The sequence below is a fragment of the Crocodylus porosus genome, unplaced genomic scaffold, assembly GCF_001723895.1.
Source record: "Crocodylus porosus isolate Cpor-Errol unplaced genomic scaffold, CroPor_comp1, whole genome shotgun sequence".
Classification (NCBI taxonomy): domain Eukaryota; kingdom Metazoa; phylum Chordata; order Crocodylia; family Crocodylidae; genus Crocodylus; species Crocodylus porosus.
This window is the reverse complement of record NW_017728886.1, coordinates 98571576-98587040: the sequence shown is the minus strand read 5'-3', so window position 1 is coordinate 98587040 and position 15465 is coordinate 98571576. Positions and strand designations below refer to the sequence as shown.

At 44.2% G+C, this 15465-nt stretch overlaps 1 protein-coding gene across 13 annotated transcripts in view; it reads left to right on the top strand.

Moving 5' to 3' along the window:
* TNS3 (tensin 3) overlaps nt 1-15465 on the top strand; it is a 342744-nt gene that overhangs the window by 196206 nt on the left and 131073 nt on the right. For all 13 annotated transcript variants that reach the window (XM_019539604.1, XM_019539596.1, XM_019539585.1 and 10 more), the window contains 3 exons: nt 1625-1754; nt 2841-2906; nt 12666-12770. In XM_019539604.1, coding sequence (XP_019395149.1) covers nt 1625-1754; nt 2841-2906; nt 12666-12770 — 301 coding nt within the window. The remainder of the gene's footprint in view (nt 1-1624; nt 1755-2840; nt 2907-12665; nt 12771-15465) is intronic.

Below are 15465 nucleotides of genomic sequence, written 5' to 3'. Positions count from 1 at the left end.
CCTATGACCCCAGCTGACTTCCTGCCCTTTGGGCAGGGAGCTGGACTCGATGATCTCCCGAGGTCCCTTCCAGCCCTAATGTCTATGAAAGTCTGTGAAATCTATGAGGCATAATATTGCAAAGTCAGGGAAAATAGAAGGATAACCAGTTCCATTATGTTCATTAGATGCTTTGAGGTTCACTCATTCAAAGACAGACTAATTCAGTTGAACTGTTAACAAACATTCCTCAGTTGTATGACTCTGTTTCCTATTAGGGGTCTACTTCAAAGCCGTCAGTGCCAGCGGGTTTTGAAAACAGTCCTGAATTGCTAAGATGAAAATCAAGATACTATATTGTAAAGTGATTTGTCTTGTCAGTGTTCATACGCCTTTGTTTCACTCCCTTTTTCCTTCCGAGTAAGATGAAAGTGGTTGGGAAAATAGTTTCTCAGGTGGGTGAATAATATCTTAAATGAGAGGGGTGGTAGCATGACTGAAATTTAGACTGTTATCAGGATGGACCCTCAGGTTGCTACTGAAGATGCATAAATAGCAGTGCATCATGAGTAAAAGGAAAAGAATGCACCATCAAGCCAAATAATTCTTCAGAGACTATTTATTTTTCATCTCAGGAAGAGCATGAAACTTCAGAGTTGAGAAAGAAAACACCTTTGTAGTTCAACTAGTGCATCTGGTAGCTGTATTCATATCTGACAAAACCTTATGCAATGTTTTGACCTCATTTGCCTGGTTCTGTGTTGCCAGAGGTACCTGGCACATGAGGGTAAACTGCTTTAAAAGCTGCCCCACGTGCCCAGTATGTGGGTCTGAAGAACCCACATTGCTATGAGCACTTCAAAAGAATTTAGCATTAAGGGAGCCAGTTTAATCTGACAGTGAAAGGATAACAATGGGTCCATACAAACAGTTTTAAAATTCTCCTGTGAGTGAGGTATACAACAATACTAGGGAGCCCTTTTACTTCCCAGGGATCACCTGCTTTTTCCTTTTCTATGCTTCTTAGTAAGATCTGCTTATGCAGACATTCTTTCTACCCTGGTCTCTGAGGTTCATTTTCTATGCTGTTCCCTGAAAAATAACCAGGATTACTAGACTAAGCTGCAGAAATGCTGGTGGCTTATCTCCTTCATCCAAAGCAAAGTCCTGCCCTGGTTGTACCATCAGGAAGGCTTAAAAAATATATCCTAATTTTGTATGCCAGACACAGTTTTATCAGTGTACTGTTTTACTAGTAAAATGTCTGAAATCTCTATTGTTCAGATGCTTTAGAAAAATGTACAGTGTTTTGGTTTTAAGTTTATGTTGATGCCTTGCCAAGATAGTACTATAAGCCAACATTGAAAATGACTAATCCTCAGTCAAAATCTGATCATTCTTATAACTTTATGACAAACCATGATGAAAACAGTAATTATTACTTTTTTCCTCTTCTACCAAAAATGTAACTAGCTTTGCACTTAAGTAATTTTACGTGCATGGTGTAAACTGTATTTTGTACGCTACAACATTGATGGTATCTGCAGTAGATTAGTTTTGAAAGTTAGTTTTGTTCAGACAGCAATATGTGTACACAGGTAACTTTAAGAATTGACCCATTAAGGTGTTTTCTGTTTCTTTTCAGCTGAAGTGTTACCACAAAAAATATCGATCAGCCACTCGCGATGTGATTTTTCGCCTGCAGTTTCATACAGGTGCTGTCCAAGGTTATGCTCTTGTGTTTGGCAAAGAGGATTTGGACAATGCTAACAAAGGTAGGTTGCTTTGTGTGTGTAGTTGGCCTTGTATGTGTGTCAAGTTTTGTGTGACTGGGTCTGTGTGCTTTTGTTCAAAGTCAGTGGGTCTCGGTGAGGGGTGGTGTTGTTTGACTATGTGCGTGCTTGCATTTAAAGTCAGCATTTTCCAAAAACTGGATTGGCATTCCTGTCTGCACTAGAAAATACGTGCATTGAATTCATGTTAATCTGTGGTACCTGACATGGGTTAAAATCCTGGAGCACACAAGGCAGTTTGTAGTTTTCATGTGAAATTAAAAAAAAAACTTTAGGTTGCTGTATAATTTATAATTTAACTAGCCAAACTATAAAAATTACAAGGTGCCTTGCTCTGGTTCTGACTCATCGTTCAGGGTGCGTTAACTATTCTGAACTAAGAACAGACTTTTTAGTAGTGAAGACAAAGCTAAAAGGAGTCTAATGTTCACTGAGTAGAGTTAGCTCTTCCTGTTAGTTGGGTCCCTTTAAGATGCTTCAAGAAAAACACCTAAAAATGAAAATTGGGTCAGACAAAATCACTAGACATACCTGAAACTCTCAGCCCAGATGCTTTCTTTGGGTGCTTCCTGAAATGTCAGTTAATTTTTTGTTTTATAGATGGTAAATGATGAGTTAAATTCTACCTGTCATGTAACATGCATTAAAAATATACTTTCCTTCCTAGTGTTTATGTATTGGAAACATTTGTTTAGGGGTTTACAATTTTGCTAGCATAGAGAATAAATGTAGTTTGTTCCAGTTTTTTATTTTTTCAACAGCCTCACAAAACTTCCATAAATAAAGTACTAGAGGATTTTGTTTTCTCTTGGTTTGGTTTCTGGTTTTGTTGTGGTGGTTTCTTTTGTGTGTTGTTGTCTAGTCTGAGAAGTAAGCCACACTCTGCATTTCTGGGGTTCCTTTTGTCAGAGAGAACTTTGTTTTAGAAGCCTGAACAAAAGTGAGAAGGAACAGAGGGAACAAAGAGTGGAGAAGTACTTGAATTACACTGTAGAATTTTGATTTCTAACTGCATTGCTACTGTCCCCAAGGAAATAAACTTGCTGAACTATTGTGTTTTGTTTCCAGATGACCGTTTTCCTAATTATGGAAAGATTGAATTGGTATTTTCAGGAACCCCAGAGAAAATCCAAGGTGAGCATTATATATGTAGAATAGTTTATGTTCATGAGGAAATTAATTGTATAACAAAGCTCCCTTCCCTGCCACCCTATTATCCTTCAGCAGAGTTGGAGTTTAACTCTTATTCCTGAAGATATTAGTGCAGAAAGTGTAAAGGCCCAGTAAGGGGCAGACATCCTGGAGATCAAAACATGGCTGCATAGGTAGTGTTGCCATGAGAGCTTTGGGTTATTTGACCATGGGTTGCTTTCCAGAAAGAGGGACTGCTGAGAAGCGTTGCACCTGATGAAGAGAGGAAGGAGTCTCTTTGCATACAGGCTTGCTAGCCTAGTGAGGTGGGCTTTAAAATAGGTGTACTGGGGGACAGAGAGAAAAGTCCAGAGGTAAGTAAAGAGCCTGGAGGTCCATTTAAAAAAAACGGGAAACTTAGTCTGGGGAAGCAATAACAGAAGTTTTAGCACTGTTCTCAAAGAGAGGAAAGGAGAGGACAGTCAGATACTTAAAATGTTTGTACAGTAATGTGATAAGCAGGAATCCTGGTTTTCCCTACTAAAAAAATAGAAAATCTCTGATAAACCCCCCCAAATCTGTGATTAAAATGAAAGGCCCATCACTCTTCCCCCCACTCTGCCCCCTCCCCCAGCCCTCATGGCCCTTCTCATTTTGTCCATTAAAATGAGAAATCTGCATTTTCCTCATTCCCCATTCATAGTCCCCTGGCCCTGCTCATGCTTCTTCCCCACCCCCAGCCCTGCTGGAGTGGGCCCCCAGGCACTAGGGCTACGGGACCAGGGACCCAGGTCCACAGCCTCCTACCCCCAGCGAGAGGCAGTGGCTTGGAGTCTGCCTCTTCACCCGATGCTGTCTGCCTACTGTGGGCTTGGGCTGAGGAGCTGGCTCCCCACTGCTGTACGCACTCCTGGAGGGCAGGGGGGGACTCATGCCCCCCAGATCTGTGTGTGAGTAGGCATGGGCTTCCCGCCCTGCTGCCCTTCCCTAGGACCTCCGGAGCCCACTGGATGCGACCCAGTGCTGCAGGGAACAGCGGTGCCATGCGGGGAAGCTCGTTGCCACTGTGAGCTCCACACTACCCTGGTGACACGTCCCCTGTCCACGCAGCAGCAGTGAGGGGCACAACCCTGCACCACCATCCTTGCTTGTGCCATGTACACAGGGGATGCCTCGCCAGGGCAGTACAGAGCTTTCAGAGACAAGCAACTTCCATGCATTGCGCTGCTGTGCCCTGCAGCACAGGCCAGATGGGGGCAGCTTCTTCCTCCCCTCCCCCCCCCGGCTCTTCCTGACCTGCTGCTCACAGATAGGGAGGAATTGGTTGAGAATGTGAAGGTGGAAGGTAACTTGGGTGGCCATAACCATGAAATGATAGAGTTCAAGATCCTGAGGGGAAGAAGAAAGGAGAGCTGCAGAATAAAGGTACTGGACTTTAGACAAGTAAACTGTAAGAAGCTCAGGGAACTGGTGGAAAGGATCCCCTTGGAATAAAGTCCGAGCAGAAAAGGAGTCCAGGAGAGCTGGCACCAGGAAGTCCTTTTAAGGGTACAGGGTACAGCTGTCCCAATGGGAATGGCATCAGGAGATCATCCTAACTGTACAGCAATCTCCAAGGAGTTGAGAGTCAAAAAGGAGTCCTATAAATAGTGGAAACTTGGTCATAGTACTAGGGAAGAATATAAGCACATTTCATGGGCATGCAGGGAGAAAATTAGGAAGGCCAAGAAACAATTTGAGATACAGCTAGGAAGGGGCATAAAAGGCAATAAAAAGGGACCAGAGAAACAATAGGTCCCAAAAAATGCCACTAGCATATTGGGTTATACCAACAGGAATGTCACTTCCATATCAAGGGAAGTGATTCTTTCCCTCTATTCAGTGCTGGTGAGGCCTCGCTTAGAATAGTGTCCAGTTTTGGGCCTTACACTTCAAGAAGGATGTGGACAGTTCGAAAAGAATCCCATGCAGGACACCAAAAATGATAAGGGACCTGGGAGACCAGATGTATGAGGAAAGGCTGAAAGAGCTAGGGTTATTTAGTCTGGAGAGTTGAAAACTTAGCAGGGATTTGATAACAGTCTTCATATGCCTGAAGGGTAGTATTATAGAGAAGATGGAGGTAATCTTTTTTCTGTAGCTGTACGGGACAGAATTAGGAGCAATGGCCTGAAGCTGCAGCAAGGAAAATTAGGTTGGACATTAAGAGGAACTTTATTACTATGAGGGTGGTCAAGCCTTGGAACAGGCTAGGTAGAGCAGACATGGAATCTGCTTCTTTGACATTTTCAGAAGCAGGTTAGGCAGACATTTGCCTGGAATGGTTTAGTCAGGGATGATCCTGTCTTGAGATGCATGGCCTTGTGAGGTCCTTTGCAGCCCTACTTGCCTGTGATTATTACTGTACAGGGGGCATGCCTGCACTGACTCCCTTCCATGCCTGGAGTTCAGTCAAGCAACTTGCCTCACCCATTCACTTCCATTCTGCATGTGCCAAATCCCTGAAATGAAACAGGGCTGCTTGCCATGTTAGAGCTGCCCTGAGAACGCACCAGTAAGCACAGTCATACTGACAGTGTCTGTGTGTACCCTCTGAGGTTGCTATACTAATTCCTTTCTGAGACTGAGCACACTCAGATCAGAAGCAAGTGGGTGGGTGCAATTTCTGGGTTTGACATGAGAATGATGCAGACAAACCCATGGGGTTTTGGATGAACGCATTTCATCACATTACAGACTTTGGACCTATTTCAACCCTGATCTGAAGTTTCTCGTGCTTGAACCATGGAATCATAGGACACGTCCAGACAAGTGTGCACATGCAGTTTATGGTACCTCAAAGTTGTTTGAGGTTTCACAAACCGCATGCAGCACATATGCAACCATTCACCGTACTGCTAGTTTGTAGTGCAGCACCAAAATTTGACACTGAGAAATCCCAGTGTCAAAAAAAATTGCTGCCAAAAAAAATGTAGTACAGTGCATGTGGCAGCAGTGTGCGCTACCAGAAATGGAGCTGTCCAGAGCCACGCTATAATTGCCAGCCAAGCTCCGTGCAACTGGATTGGTGCCACTATTGCCCTGGAAGGGCCCCAGGTAAGGCTACTAGGGCCAGCACAGGGCCTCCCCTACCCTTCAATGGGAGACATTAGCAGCAAGGGACACACCCTCTTTCTTTTCCCTTTTTTTCTCTTCGCTTTTTCTTTCTCTCCTCTCTTTCTCCCTTTCTCTTTTTTTCTTTATCTTCTGTTCTCTCCTTTTTCTTTTTCCTCCTTTTCTTCTTTCTCTCTTTTCTCCCCTCTTTTTGTCTCCTTTCTCTTTTCTTTTTTCTTTCTTTACCTCTTTCTCTTACTTTTTTCTCTCTCCTCTCCTCTTTTTTCTCTTCTTTTGCTTTTTCCTTTCTCTTTCCCCCGCTCTTTCTCCTCTTTTCCTCTTCTTTCTCTCTCTCTTTCTCTGTCTTATCACAACATGTTGGAAAAAATAATACATAAGAACAAAGGTATTTATATGAAGTTGTATTTATTGCCACCACGTTTAGAATTTTTAGAAAACCTGGTATTTACTGTATTTAAAAAAAAAAAGCAACATTTATGATTATTAACTATATTAATATGGAGTGTGTCCTGTTATGTATCCTCTGCCCCAGTTTTGTTTTTCTGGCATACCAGCACTCCAGCACCTTACAAGGTAGACATTGCGGTTTTTTCAGTACTCCAGCCAAAAACATTGCCTACACCTGTTCTAGAGCATCCCTGGGTAGTCTCTGTCTCATTGCCTTAATGTTTTAAGAGTAAGAAAGTTTTTCCTGAAATCTGATTTTAATCTATTTTGTGTCAATCTTAAAGCCATCGCTTCATGTCTTGTCTTCTGTGGCAAATGAAAACAGTTGTTCTCCCTCTTCTTTATTTCAACCTTTCAGGTATTTTAACACTGGTGTCTTGTCCCCTCTGAATCCGTTTCTCTGCAAGCTAAACCGACCTGATTTTTTTCAACCTTTGCTCATATGACTTGCCTTCCAAAGTCTTCATGATTTTGGTTGCCAACTCTGGACCCTCTCCAGTTTTCGCCCATCCTTCTTAAAATGTAGAACCTAAAACCACACTCATTACTCAAGGCTAGGATTAACAAATGCCAAGTCGAGTGGTACTATCACCTCCAGAATCTTAAACCTAATGTTCTTGTTGATTCTGCCCAAAATTACACTTTTTTTGGTGACTGCATCACACTGCTGACTCATGCTGAGTTTATAATGCACCAGACTTCAGAGCATTCTGAGTAATGCTACTGCCCATCTGGTTATCTCCTACTATGTATTTGTACATTTGGGGTGGCATTCAGTTCCTTCATTTTCATTTAAATGGGTGTTTTTGATCATCTACATGGCATTTTGACATTTATGTATCCAGAATAATTATTTTCCTTGATACATAGTCATGTATGTGTAGACTACATGCATATAACTTTGGGCAGCTACATAGGCATACAGACTGGACATGTGCCAGGACACACATTATTCAGTTCAATTTACTAAGGATTCTGGCTGAAAGCCATGCTCCCAAAAACAACATAACAGATATACAACCATAAAATAAATTTAAACAAAAATAACGGATGTATAATAAAAATAAAATAGGGCCAACCATCATAAAAGCATTATTCCTACTCCAGAATTAACATCATCAAGTACAAATATGGTGATAAATCAGATCATGAATCTATAAAAATGTTATGCATAGGTCCACAATTAACACAGTAAAAAACAAATATAGTGATAAAGTTTATCAGTCTTGTCAACAGTAAAAAATGTTTAACTCTGATAGCTTTAGTCTTGTGAGCAAAAATTGCAAGATGGTTTACTAAATAAGGATCTGTTTGCTGGAGAAGCCATATTAATTTCTCTTGATTTGAGAAATATGTCAATTTCTGCAAGAACAGTGATAAATGCTTTCTCCTTATGTCGTTATGTAGAGGACATTCTAAGACATAATTCATAGTGTCTTCCAAAACTCCTAGACAGGCTGGGCAACATCTTTTAGCTGTGGGCATCTGTTCAGTCCTGAGTCTAGTCAGAGGTTTGCCATTTATTGTTGAGATCCAGCTGTGAATACCTTTCTCCCTGCCCACCCCCCCCATCTAATTTCCAAAGAATATATAGAGGGCTGATGCAAGTAGCCTTGGCCATTGCAAAATCATTCTGCCTGGCAATATCTTGGAGTCTCTGGAAAATCTGGACCTTTTCTATGGGGGAGAAGAGTCTTTCATTGTATTTAACATAATGGCCCATCCCAGAAAATGCAAAAGTGCAGGAAAAAAAAGCTAGCTGGGAGAATGAAGAGAAAGGGAATTATTGATGTCTTCTGTATAGCACAATTTGAGCAAGCGAGACGGTAGAAGAGGCAGGATTTTATACCAGAATCCCATCATTCTAATAAAAATATTAGTTAAAATGGAATCTAATCCTGTCTCTAATCTCAAGAAAGATGCAAGACCCAGAAGAGCCCTGAGAAATTTATTCTGACGTATGTCTACATCATTACTGGCAGCATAGCCATACTTCAACACCTTACAGGATCTGAGACACAACTCTGGCTTTATATTCTAGTATGGGAGCTTGAACTGATCATTTTGCTGTGGTCTTATAAAATTTCTTTATAGCCTCTGCTAATTGGGCTGCCTTAGTTTTAACCAACTGTATGTGGTGTTTCCATGATGGAAAAGCTGGAAACATCACACCTAAGTATAGGTTTTAACAACTTTGAGTTTGATTTCCCCCATGTTCCATGGGTATTTCATCAAATGGCTTCCCAAATGCATTATTTTGGATATATCATAATTTATCTTTTAAGTTATTTTGTCCACAGAGATGCTCAAAAGTTGTAATTGCTCTCTGAAATCTGGTGGGGGTTCTTGACAGTGTGACAGTGTCATCTACATACATTAAAATAGGGATTGACGTTGCTAGTAATTTTGGGGAATGAAAATGAACGTCCTGCCTGTTTCCAAAAATGACGTTCATATAAAGGTTAAATAGCAAAGGGGGCAAAATACATCTGCGTCTAACCCCTTTTTGTGTCTGAAATTTCTGTGTAAGTTTGCCCTCGGGTCCCACCTAACTTAGGCTCACGTAACTTTATGATGATATATCAGCAGAGAGGAGCAGGGTCAATCCCACAATTTAACAGTTTCTCCCGAAGTTTACTTCTTTCTATACTGTCAAAAGCTCTTGACAGATCAACAAATGTAACGTACCATGTTGTTTTGTGAATTTGCGTGTATTTGTCTCAAAAACTGAAGGATGAATATATTAACAATAGTGAAATATCCATCCCTAAATCTGGTCTGATGTTCATATAATATGTATTCTCCTTTTACCCATGCTATGAGATAGTAAGATATGTTAATTAAATGAAGGCAATCACTTACTATACCTTCTCCAATTCCAGGATAACACTTGTCTCTCCATACTGTGCCTCTGAGAACAATATGCTCTTGGAACAAATTCTTTACAGCTTTGGAGCCTTCAATATCAAATTCCCTTAAGGGTTTCTTCCACTCCAGGCTCTTCAAACCTCTAACTCTTCCAGGACACATGTGTGCCTCTAGTGGATGTGGAGTGACCTTAACTGGACCCAGAACTGGAGTCAGTGAAAACCCATGTCTACTGGAAGTTGACTTGAGAAATGACAGGGGGGCGGGGGGAGGGGGAGGAATAGGAATGGAGAGACATTTCCAATATTTACCCTTCAATAGTTGAGTGGCTAAGGCACTTATTTGGCAAGGTAATACCTTGGGATGAGCAACCCCCAACACACCTACAGGCTTGGTGGCACCAAACTGACTAGCACCCTGAATGAAAGGGACTTGGAGGTAATAATAGACTACAGTATGAATATGAGCCAGCAATGTGATGCTGTAGCCAGTAGGGCAAATAATACTCTGGCATGCATCAATCCATGCAACTCCAGCAAAACCAACGAGGTGATTATTCTGCTCTACTCAGCACTGGTGAGACCGCAGCTGGAGTATTGCATCCAGTTCTGGGCACCACACTTTAACAAGGACATGGACAAGCTTGAGAGAGGCCAAAGAAGAGCCACCTGTATAATAAGAGTCTTGCATGGCAAGCCATTTGAGGAAAGGCTGAGGGATCTGGGACTCTTCAGTCTGAAGAAAAGAAGCCTGAGAGGGGATCTGGTGGTAACTTACTACTACACTAGGGGAGTACATCAAGGGCTCAGTGAGCAACTTTCACCAGGGTACCTGAGGAGAAAACCAGGAGTAATGGCCACAGGGTAATGTGTAGGGAGTGCATGTGGGTGCACGTGCACCCCCTGCAGGCGGTTGCCACTCGCCACCCCACCTCTGACACCATCGGTGGCGTCTGCAGGCATTCCACAATCACTGCTGCTACCAGTGCCTGCAGGTGGTTGCCAACCCCTGGTCAGCGCTCACCACCCCCCCCCCCCAACGCCGCTGACAGAGTCTGTCAGCGCTTGTGGCCCCCCCCCCCGCTGCCAACAGTGCCAGTGGTGCCTGCAGGAGCTCTGTGCTTACTGCTGCCTGGCTCTTCCCACCGCCAGCGCATCCATGCCCCCCCAGCCACTGGGGGCATGCGCTGTTCATGAATCACCACAAACTCCTGAAAGATTGATTCAGGCTCAACATTAAGAAAATCTTCTTCACTGCTCCTGTCTCTGTGTGCACTCTGGTAGAGGCCTGGGGGACATGTGCCCTCCCCATCTGTGCGCAGGGCAGGAGCAGCTGCAGCTGTGTGTTGGGCTCGGCACACCGCTGCAGCAGGACCAGGAGCAGCGTGACACCATGTGCCTAACCCTGCTGGGCTGCGCCATGCCCCTGCCCACCCAGCGGCAGGACACACGTGGCATTGCGCGGCTCTCGAGGCAGCAGGACACAAAGCCTAGCCAGCTGCAGCGGCCGCTTCTGCCCTGCACACAGACGATGGGGGCACATGGTCCCTGGACCTCTCCAGAGTGCACACAGCGACAGGAGCCCACCCATGGCCTTGGATGAGTCGTCTGGGCTCTGATTGTCCCACCACCTGGCCAGGGCCCCATTCACCCCTTCCCCTGCCCCACACCCTCCCTCTGCTGGGCTCTCAATCAGCCCCCCAACCCTTCCCCCACAGACTTACCTACTGGGTGGGGGTGAGGCACTCAGGCCCCTCCCCCCCCAATAATTTTTCTTCCTCTGCCTATGTCCTCAGAGCACTGCTGATTGGTAGATAAGGAAGGAATTTTTCCCACTATTCCAGAATGGGAAACCTGGGTGACATCCAGTCTAGGACCCACTTAGTATCAATGCTTGTACTGAATTCATCAGCTCCTAATCGTCGTGTTTTGTGCTTGCGTCTCTCACCACACCTATACTCTTTGTTATAAGATTTAGGTTTTAAATGTATAAATCACATTGTTATTAGTGAAACAAAATGTGAGAACTTCTCAATTGTTGCTGAAAAGCTAGGTATGTTTGGCAGAATACAATTCCTGGGGCACCAGGTGCACAAACCCTGACAAACATTTCCATCCACTGGCTGTGTTGGCATGCTTGTGCGTGGCAGCAGCTGCCAAGCTCCTGTCCTGGAGAAGTAGCAGCAAAACAGATGAAGTTGGAAGGGCACCTTTGCCTCTGAGCTGTCTTGTTTACTTTGGGCCCTCATTGAGGTGGATGTTTGGCACCTTGTGCTTTATGAAAGTGCTGAATAAACCTTCCCTAGTATCAGGACAATAGAACACCTAAGCTATCTTATATGATGTTTTCTTTTTATGCTTTAACCCGGGGTGGGGGGGTACAAAATACAGCCCATGAGCCATATCTGGCTTGCCAATTCTGTCCGGCTTGCAGTGCCACCAGAGGCTGGAGCCAGAGCTGGAGTTACCACCCACCTGTGGGTTGGTTAGGATCAGTTGACAGACTTGTTGAAAGCGTTTCCAGCTCCAGCCTCTGCTGTCCACCTGCCCGCCCAACATTCTGTGCTGGCCTGGGGGATGGAGTTCAACTCTGTGATACCAGGTAGGTGGATGGGTAGGGCTGCTTCTGCCCAGTGCCCCCCACCACACCAGCAGAGGCTGGACCCTGGCCGGCCCACCTGCCCTCCTGGCACCACGCAGCAGAGTGGGGCAGGTTAGGAGGGGAACTGAGCCCCCTGCCCTGACCCTCCCTAACTAGGGGCTGCACAGCAGGTGGGGGGAGGCCAAAAGGTGGAGGCATTCCTCCCTTCTTCCCCCCATGCAACCTGGCTCCACGGGGCTGCAAATGCCACAGCCCTACCCCTGGCACAATGCGACTCTCAGCCCCATTCCTGGCTGCCAGTGTCAGCCAAGGTGCACAGGAGCCACGTGGCCCTCAACAGCTCATCACATTTGTTAAGTGGCCCTGCAGCCCAAATAATTGCCCACCCCTGCTTTAACCTGAAGTTCTATCTTTATAAGTTATCAAGATGCTTCTGGTTTCATTCCAAGATGCCATTTTAACTTTGTCTTGCACAGCCCTTCTCTAGCTGTGCAGGACAGGTGCTTTTAAATGATTTTAAGTAAGTAGGGCTGCTCCACAGTAAGGGACAACTCTCTGCTTGTCCCTACCATAATGAAATATAAGTTCACATGACAGTACATCTGTTGTCCCCAGCATTTTCACCAGCATTTCCCACTCTAGGGTGATTGCCCTAGAGGTAGAAGCAGGTTATCTTATCAGAGAGGGTGATAGCAGGATACTTTCTCTCTGACACAGGCATTACTTTTTCAGGATGTGAACACCTGCAGAATGACCATGGAGTGATAGTTGATTACAATACCTCTGATCCACTGATACGCTGGAACTCCTATGAAAACATGAGCCCAGATGGGGAAGGTGAGTAACTCAGTCTTGCCTCTGAAATTCTGTTATGAGAGAGCCAGACAGTCTTTGGCAACTCCAAACTGCCTAGTGGAATAGGAGGAGGGGAGAGCTCCCGTGCTCGAACCAAGGCAGTTCTGTCATTGTGGGAGCTGGTTGATTCTATTAGCCCTTTGGCTCTTGCTGTAGTGATGGGATGGTCTTAAAAGAAGGAAGACATGTAATGGTTATAGAAGTAAATATGGGCCTTGTTTGTCCCTTGTAGGCAGCTGGTTGGTTTAATTTGCTGGTTGACACACTGAATGAAAGGATTTTTTTTCCCTGACACTGGTTTTGGCACCATAACATATTGTACCAAGTTCATGGATTTCAGTAAGACCATTAATACTGTGTTGTCTAGAACACTGCAGAACATACCCAAGGCTGTAGGGAAGTGGGTACCTGGGCAGTGGAATATATACAGTGGCTTTCCTTAGTAAAATTACAAATCTGTAAAGTGCCAGCGGTTTCTTTATGTGCAAGTCTTTCATTGCTGCAAGTAAAAACATGAGAGGGAGATAAGGAATGAATAGAAACCAAAGTCTGTGTTTTCATAATACTCCCTTACAAAACAAGAAGGGAGCAGAGCTAGTGCATGCAAAGCAAAGATATTTACACCCTGGGGTCAGTATGCATCTTTTTTAATTTTTAAGAATTAGTGTTGACTAAGAGGACAGAGAGAGAGAGGTCTTTGCATAAGTGTATCTCTGAGGAGTGGGTATGTACAAGAAGCTTTTCTCCACCATAGTAGAATTGCATAAAGATGTCCCATTTAGCCAATCCTATGCTCTAGGACTGTTTGCCCCTCCTTCCGTATGGAGAGGAAGCCAGCATAAAAGGGACAAGGCTGAAAACAGGACCATAGTTCTACCGGTTGCTCTATATAGTTTCTCAAAGCAGGCTTTCCAGGGACTTGAGCAGGGTAGAGTAAGATCACAGTTAGATGCCTGTGCACCACTTAGGGCTAGTCTACTCTCTGTCAGCAGTGGCTCCTAATGAGGAAAGAATGGCGCATACCTCACCCCTCCATATCTTCAGGCATGCTCCACATCTGGAAATGCATCTGTCAGTCTGCTCCAGGGTTGTCCCTCTGCACCTTCAGAGACTCAGGGCCAATGGCAGAGTAGTCTCTATGATGTATTTCCAGGTATAGATCCTGCCTGCCAACCTGAGTGGGCAAAACGTGCTCATCCATGTCCTAGCAAAACATCATTGCTGCAGTATAGACAGGCCTTTGGATGTCTAATAGATAGAATGGGATCTGTGTCTTGGTGTCTAGGGGAAGCTTAGCCTGCCTCACTCTTCCTTGGGAGATAGTAGAGCTCCATGTGAGATATGCATTTGCCTAGACCTTGTGCCATTTTATTTATGCTTTATTTTTGAGCATAACATGCTTTATTCAAACAGCAGAATAAACAGTGTTTTTTTCATAGTCATCATGGTCATCATAGGTAGCAGATTCCTAAGGGAAGGAACTGATGAATTTAAACCCATGGGTCTGTCTGGTGAGCAGTCAGTACAACAAATGCTGTAGTCTGGGACCCAGACCAAGAGAGGGAAAATTTCAGGTTCCAACCCTAGAAAGGGCTAAGACCTGAAGCCTAACACCTGTGAGGGGAGTGTGCAGAGAGCCCTTTGTGTGTGCATACCCTGGTGGGAAGAGCTCTTCTGTTTGTGTGACATTTTCTGTTGAAGTCTCATGCCCCTATCACTGATGAGTAGCTGTCTTCAGTTGAATTCTGTTTTAGTCCTCATCCCATCCTTAGGACATTTTTCTTCTTCCTGAACACACACACTGAAGTCATTAGAAGTGGCCTGTGAGGTTGGGTGGCAGTACCTATAGGTTGCTTATATCTATTAGGTTTTTCTGAGACCTTTTGCATAGCCCTGCATTTTGGTTGCAGGGGCACAAGATGAGGAGGAGGTGACAAAAACACTTGAACCCAGAACCTACCATATTGGTTGGACATAGCTAGATGAATGGTTCGAAGGAAAATCACCTCCCTAATTCTTCCTGTCCTTGCTAGTGGCTAGCAGGGAGGGGTCTACCTATGTTTAGAATGGGAAGATTATGTGCACATCTAATCCTGAATGGTTATAAATCACTGTCCCTTCTCCAGAAGTTTCTAGAAGGTTCTGGTGGCTAGAAAACAAATAAGCAATTGAAAAACATTTAGTGTTCTTCACAGGGATTGCTTGTTTTTCTCTTGAGTCCTTGCTGAGCTACTTGGCCCTATCTACTGTATCAAGAGTCCTCCATAGTAGGTACAATACCTTAACAACTTATTTCAGGCTCTCACTACCTTCTTATTTTTCAAATTCCACACATCTGGAGACTTGGAAGTCTCCAGGCCTGTGAGATTTATGTGTTGAGAAAGGCCTGGAAGACTTGCTTGTTGAGCATTCAAAACGCTGTAGTTGAGAACAGCATTTGGAAACCCAGTGGTAGATTTTTCAGAGTTGTTTTTGCTGTAGTTAGACTATCAATAATGGCATCATTTGATGGAAGCCCTTCAGAGTATGTGTGTATGTTACTGTGATATGACCAAATGTTTTGGTCATTTGTCTTTACAAGTCTTGACCAATAGTCCATTCTGTAGAAAACAGCAAGATCCCCAAAGCTGCTTCATATCTTGAAAATAAAAAAGTAAGTATTCATCAGAGAGCTGCC